The following is a 6764-nucleotide window of genomic DNA, read 5'->3' as shown; positions in this document are numbered from 1 at the left end:
AGAAGCCAAAACTGTACAAACTGTACTCTGAAGAAATGTGTGATGTTTGTGAGCACAAACTCTCAAGTGATTTGGAAGAGAGAATCAAAAGAACCTAAGAAAGACTAGAAGCATCAAGAATAACCAAAGAAGACCGGAAGGCCAAAGATTCGGATAAACATTGGCCAAACATCCCCCGCATTTGCAGGGACTTTTGGAAGGGTGCCTTCTAGAACCCAAAGGGACCAAGAAAAGGTTGAGGGATAATTGTACTTTAGTACGAGTTTTCTCCCGATTCCACCCAGAACCAGCAGGCCAACAGCCCGATCAGCAGATGGGAGGATATTGCCCTTTCAGAAAGCAGCCAAGCTTCCATTCTTTGCATCTCATTGTTGCCTCTCCTGTTCTTAGGAAAATGCAACCGTATAGAGCAAGGAGCACCCAGTGAGAACGGAAATCAACAGAACTCCGGGGTAGACGAACAGAACTTGAAGGAAGCCTGACGGAATCAAACGGAAGTAGCCAGATGGCAGTCGGCAGTTATGGAACAGGCAGAACTGGGAGGAAATCTACGTCAAGTACTATTTTAGTAATCGTGAGAGCACAAGTGAGATTATAAGCAAACATTCAACCAATGTATTCCGTTTCTATACCAGAAAAGCAAATACTCTGTAAAAGGACACCAGGGAAAGAGGAGCGGGAGTGGAGGCTGGGTCCATGCCATTGGGACACAATGCAATGTCTCGTGTACATGCATGATTTTGTGTTTCATTCTGCTGTTTAATCGATTCATTGTCTTATTTGTTGTTAACCACTTCCACAAGACACCCTGACAAAGCCGGAGAGGTCAGCATTCAAATTCCAACACATTTTCAATTTCAGCTCCGGAAAATGCCGCCTCATGGTGTCCACATCCCCTACAGAAATTATAAAAAAGCCCAGTTATGGAGCTTGTCGATGGGAGCAACCTGCAACCAGCCAATCTGTGATGCATTGCAAAATAAAGTAAAGCGTAGCCCAACCTATTTGAAGAATGTCTTGAGGGCAAGAGAACACCTAGATGGCAATTACAGGACTACTTAGACCCACATTGAGAGACTTTACTGAATCTCAAAGCCAGCACCAGAAGAGACCAAAAAATATATATACTGATATATACCAGAAGAGCCAAGGTCAAAAACAAATCCTTGCTGGGGCAAAAACGTTCAAGAAAGTTGTGGAATCCCTGCAAAGAGTATGGTGATTGTGCATGAGGCAATATAGCCTAAAACTTGCAAATGAAATAGGCTGCTTCCCAAAAGCCAGCCAAAAATGTGCTATATAAGCCAACATGCTATGAACCTTGAAGATGAATTTGACTACTTGCACTCTCATAAATTATGCACCTGAACACGCTTATCCACAGTTTGGATCTAGCCACATTAGCACTGAACTATCAGCAGTTGGGCCCAAGTTTCCTTAAGGGTCAGCCTCTGATAACAGCTTAGCCTTTCCCTTTCCTTGTGAAGGCTCTACTTTTCGAGGTGCTGGCAATCCAAACCCCGACCAAAAAGCAAAGGAGCCCTTCCGTTGAGGCTGGGCAGAGCAGAATTGCCTAGCTGCTGTACCAACAATGGCCATAGCTGCAGCACTTGCACAACCATCACCATCCTTGAAATTTTTCAGACCAAGATCAAGATATCTGACAGAGTCCTGCCGTATTCCAGACAATACATGAGCATCTGGCATGACTTTAGTATTATGGGTAGTAGCTGGACGCCATCTTTGGAGCCAAACATGAGGCCTGCTTGGTGGCCTTTCATGCTGAGCAATAGGGCCCTTCTCTGCTACAATTAAGGCAGCATGATCCTCAAAGGTTTGACATGGCCGTTTGCCAAGGATAGGAGTGGTTATTTCTTGCCTATCATTATGTCGACTAATTGATCCAGCCACTTGACCCAAACCATTAGACTGGAGGTGCTCTTTAGCCTTTGGGGCCAACTGTTGATGGTTAACAGCTGAATTGCTTGAAAAGTCCTGGCCCTCATCGGGCATCTTAACTTCTAACGCTGCCCCTTTGTTATGGACTTGACCTACAGCATCTGACCTCTGCTCAAATGGCCTTTGACATGCTTTGTCCCGATCACTTCCCTTTAGATTTACTCTATGTTGGTGCTCCTTTGGCAGCATCTGACCTTTCCTGAAACCTTCAGTCTGGTTGCATGGAGAGGCCAAGTTTGATTGTTTAACATTGTCTCCATGTAAACTACCTTCTTCACTTGCAGGCAGTATAACCCGACCCTTGCCTGCACAAGCATTTAGCTTATCAATCAATCGTTGTAATTTAGGAAAGATCCAAACATGCACTATTGTTGCAGTGCACAAGAAAAATTAATCAATCCTGTCAGTGTGTCACATGCCATGATGCTTTTACGTAACCTTAGTCAAAAGAAAGAGATATAATCATATTCAATCATAGAACCCCTCTCTAGAAAACAAAATTCAAAGTTGGTATTTTAACAAAAAAACTAGCCACTTTGATAGCAAGCAACCAATGAATACAAGTAGGAAAAAGCTGATCTGAGGCAGACCTAAAACTAATGGCTCATGTTTGAGATAATTGATAGCAGAAGACCATGATGAATCACTCAAAAGTTACCTAAAACCTGTTTCGATGATATAGCTGAAACCGTTTCAGTTTAATGAACTGAAACTTTAGCTGCATGGTGAACCTTTGGGAGAAACTTCTCTCATCTTCTCTATTTTATCTCCAACTTCATGCAATCTCTCCAATTTTAAGTTTTGGGCATTAAATGATTTAAATTAGCTTGCAATTTTCAGTTTTTGGCTTGAAATTGGAAAATTTGAAGCTAGGCATGTATATAAAGACTAAATTGCTGATTCGGGCCTAATAATAGGTTTAAATCTACAGAGCAGTGCCTTCCAAACTATATTGCAGGTTAGATCCTTAGATAGTTGGTTGGACCAATTCCACTGATTGCTGGTCCGATTCAGGTCAACCATCAGGTTTCGCCTCTGGGCACCTATTGGGCTGTCATCAAAATTGCCCACATCAGACAAAATTCTGCCCCTCATCTTGCCTACAAGGCAGCTGATGATGTCCATGTGGCACTCACATACGTGATGCACATCTCCTTACTGCACTAAAAAGCATTAAAACCAGCTTAGAGAAAAAGAGTCTTCACAATATAATCTCTATTAATGGCAAACCACTTATGAGCATGTCATCCACATACAAGATGACTATGAGAATATCGGCACCCGTTTTCTTCACATGCAATGTGCTTTCGGCTGGACTATTCACATAACCTTGGCTGGTTAGATGAGCATGTATTTTATCATACCAAGCTCTTGGAGCTTGCTTTAACCCATACAATGCTTTGTGTAACCTCCATACTTTATGTTCCTCACCAGGAACTACAAAACCAATGGGCTGATTTACATATACTTCCTCCTGTAAATCCCCATTAAAGAATGCAGCTTTGATGTCCAATTGATACACTTTCCATCCTTTATGTGCAGCCAATCCAATCACTGATCTTATTGTAGTCATTCTGGAAGTAGGAGCAAAAGTCTCCTCATAATCTATTCCCTTTTTCTGAGAGTAGCCTTTAGCCACAATGTCATGTGCACAGTGTGTATCTACCGTGTGCTACACGCACACAAGACTAGCTTCGAGGTTTGGGGAAGCTTGGAGCTAGGCAGGCTGATTGGCGAGCTGAGTTAGGGATAGACTAACGGGCGGGCACCCAAGTATGGACGGGCAGGCGCCCAAGTGTGGATGCCCGATGACCGGCCAAGAGCCTATAAAAGGGTGGCCAAGGTTAGTCATTAGTCATATAGAGTCTCGCGAGTCTTTGTGACAGCTCTATGGTCTAGGGCCTGGATCTAGTGCAGACGTGCACCTGCTTGACGCAGCCGAGGCCGGCAGCAGTCTCGAGGCCCGCGAGGGTAGCTTCATGGAGGCATGGGACGTCGCGAGGTAGAGATTGGTCGGTACGTCCATCTAGTTAGCTGAGCTCGTGGCTCGGTGGGGACAGCCAAGTCTGTGGACTTGCCCACGGCTGTCGTGGTTGGGAGGTGAGTCGGGCCTACACCCCCTTCTTGTTTTGTTTGGTTTGTTTGCAGGTTGTTTTGAGTCTCGTACTAGGAACGCTCCATGAGGAGATCCTATGGGGTTTTGACAGTGGTATCAGAGCATGCCTCGTGAACGAGCAAGTCGGTAGGTAGAGAAGATGAGGTCGAAGAAAGGTATGTGTTCAAGAAGCTTGCTGTTTTGTTTATGCATACTTCTGTTTTTTAGATTAGTATGTTGCTTTTTGATCAAAGAAACCCGAGATGAGGAAGTAGGTGGTTTAGCAGGGTGGATGTGTTTGTGTAGTCGCATGAACAGTTGTGTGAGAAAAAAAAAGCACGTTGGCTTTTGTTTGAAAGAGAAAGAGAGCGAGAGAAGCGAGAGAAGCGATCGCAGGCTATGCATCGTCGGGTGTTGGCCGGGTACTGCTGGTCGTGTACTGCTGGTCGGGTACAGTTGTACTGCCGGCTATGGTAGGCGCAAGCGACCGGCTATGCAGGCCGCTAGGCCTACGTAGGCTGCCATGCTGGTAGGCGCCCAGGCCAGGCTAGCAGGTGCCAAGGCCTAAGCCTGCATGTAGCCAGGCCTATGCCGACCTGTGGCCAAACCTATGCAGGTAGCCGTGCGCAGGCGGCCAAGCCTAGACGCAGGCTAGCGCAGACAACCATGGACACCCGGACGAAGGCGACACCGGTAGCAAGGCAGGCCAGGGCGCTAAATTCAAGAGGGGAGAGAAAAAAAAACAAAAAAACCAATAAAAGCTTTCACGCCGAATTCAGCTTGCTTTTTTTTTGGATAAAACTTTTTTTTTAAAGAGTTTAAAGACACCCTTAAGGTTTAAAGGTGTTTTTTTTTAAAAAAAAACAGAATATATATATATATATATATATCCATATATATATATATATCCATATATATATATATATATATTCATTTAAAAAAACACAAAAGCAAAAGCTCAAGTTGCTTTTGGGAAAGATTATATAAACCCCTTAAGTGGGCTTCTTGCCACACATCTCTCAAGTTTTCAAGCTCTCAAGTTTTCAAGCTCTCAAGTTCTCTAGCACTTTCTTGTGCAAGATCGAATTTTGTCTCCACTTGCCCTCTTCACGATGTCGACCCAAGAATCCGAGTTGGAGCCCCTTATCGAACGCGAAGGCTTGCTGGCTACGGAAGATACCGATGCTAATCTTTTTGACGATTATGTGTCAAAATCAGATTTCTAAGAGTTTAGAGTGGCTCTTGAAGCTACTTCTTCGGAACATCAGGCACAAATCGCCGCGCAGATTCAAGCTTTGCAGAACTCCATCTCTCTTTTGACCACTACCCTATCTACTCTTTCGGGTATGGATACCTTGGCCTTTGCTTTAGGCCCCAACATTACTCCGGAACAGTTCGAGGGCGAGCAAAAGCGACGTACCAAGGAGATAGTGAACACTTGGCTACATAAGTGGCAAGTCCATTTTCAGTTTCATCTATATGACGATGGAAAAAAGATTCAGTTAGCAGCAGGTTTCCTCTCAAGTAAAGCTTTGCTTTGGTGGAAGGAACTCAACCCTAAGCCAACGACTTAGGCACAATTCAAAGACGTCTTCAAGAAGGAATTCCTCAAGAAAGAGAATGATTATGATGTTGTTGCCCGGTTTACAGCTTTGACCATGACTCGCAGCACCTCACTTATGAGGTCTACCTCCATACGTTTAGAGACTTGCAAATGAAAGCTACAAAGATGGATCCCACAACTCTTTTGGGGTTCTTCGTAGCCGGTTTACCCGACTCATACCGTTTACAGGTTAAAAATAACAAATGCAAAACTTTGGACGAGGCCATTCATTCAGCTCGTATCTATGATGATATAATGGTCTCTTCCAAGTCTAAACCCGTTACCGAGCAGGAGAACAAGCACAAAAGAAAGTTCTCCGCACCAATGGCTAACACGACTGAAGGAAAAGTCTTCAGACCAACCATAGAGGAATTCAAGTTCGACACCAGCGAAGAAGAAACGACTCCTTAAGGCTTTGAAGCCCAAGAAGGAGGGACGTTGTTTCATCTGCGAAGAAAAAGGACACATGCGTAACGAGTGCCCGAAGCAAAAGGGTGCAAAGACCAACGCAGGACCCAAGCCAAAGGCAGCTAACCAGTTGTCTTTGACAAGTACGTCAGTTATTACTGTACTTTCTCACCCTAGTACATGTTCTGATTGTTTATTCAACTCCTAAGTTTTTGGCTTGCATAATCTTCTCCGAGTTTATGGAGAAGTGAACGGCCATAGAATCCACATTCTTCTAGACCCTCGCAACTCACACAACTTTGTTAACTACAAACTTGTGCAGAAATTGAGTCTTGATACGACACCCAACGATCATACCTATGAGGTACGCCTACTTACGGGTCGGCAAGTATGGGATCAAAAGGTGAAAATGCTAACAATCCAGATTCATGACTACAAAGATACTCTAGAATGCTATATTATGCACCTAGAACATGTAGACTTGTTATTAGGGATTGAGTGGTTTAAGACTCCTCAAGTCCAGATAGATTGGTCTAGTCATATTTTTTCTTTTCAGCATAGGAACACCGAGTATAGTATTTTAGGTGATTGTATACATCTCTCTCACGGACCTCTTGTAAATACAGTTGATTTTGGAAATATAATATCTTTGTATACTGCTTTCCATTGTGTATTGATTACACTTTCTTCATTTCTCAT

At 43.8% G+C, this 6764-nt stretch overlaps 1 protein-coding gene across 2 annotated transcripts in view; it reads right to left on the bottom strand.

Annotated features, from left to right (window-relative positions):
• Positions 1–1108: 1108 nt before the first annotated feature.
• LOC147615877 (uncharacterized) overlaps positions 1109–6764 on the bottom strand; it is a 39500-nt gene continuing 33844 nt past the window's right edge. For both annotated transcript variants that reach the window (XM_086778500.1, XM_086778501.1), the window contains one exon: positions 1109–2264. In XM_086778500.1, the coding sequence (XP_086634626.1) occupies positions 1438–2264 (827 nt within the window). In that variant the 3' untranslated portion in view covers positions 1109–1437. The remainder of the gene's footprint in view (positions 2265–6764) is intronic.

This window comes from Cibotium barometz, chromosome 39 (genome assembly GCF_041138505.1).
Source record: "Cibotium barometz isolate CiBa-2024 chromosome 39, ASM4113850v1, whole genome shotgun sequence".
Classification (NCBI taxonomy): Eukaryota; Viridiplantae; Streptophyta; class Polypodiopsida; order Cyatheales; family Cibotiaceae; genus Cibotium; species Cibotium barometz.
The sequence above is the reverse complement of the archived record's forward strand: the minus strand, read 5'-3'. Positions and strand labels throughout refer to the sequence as shown.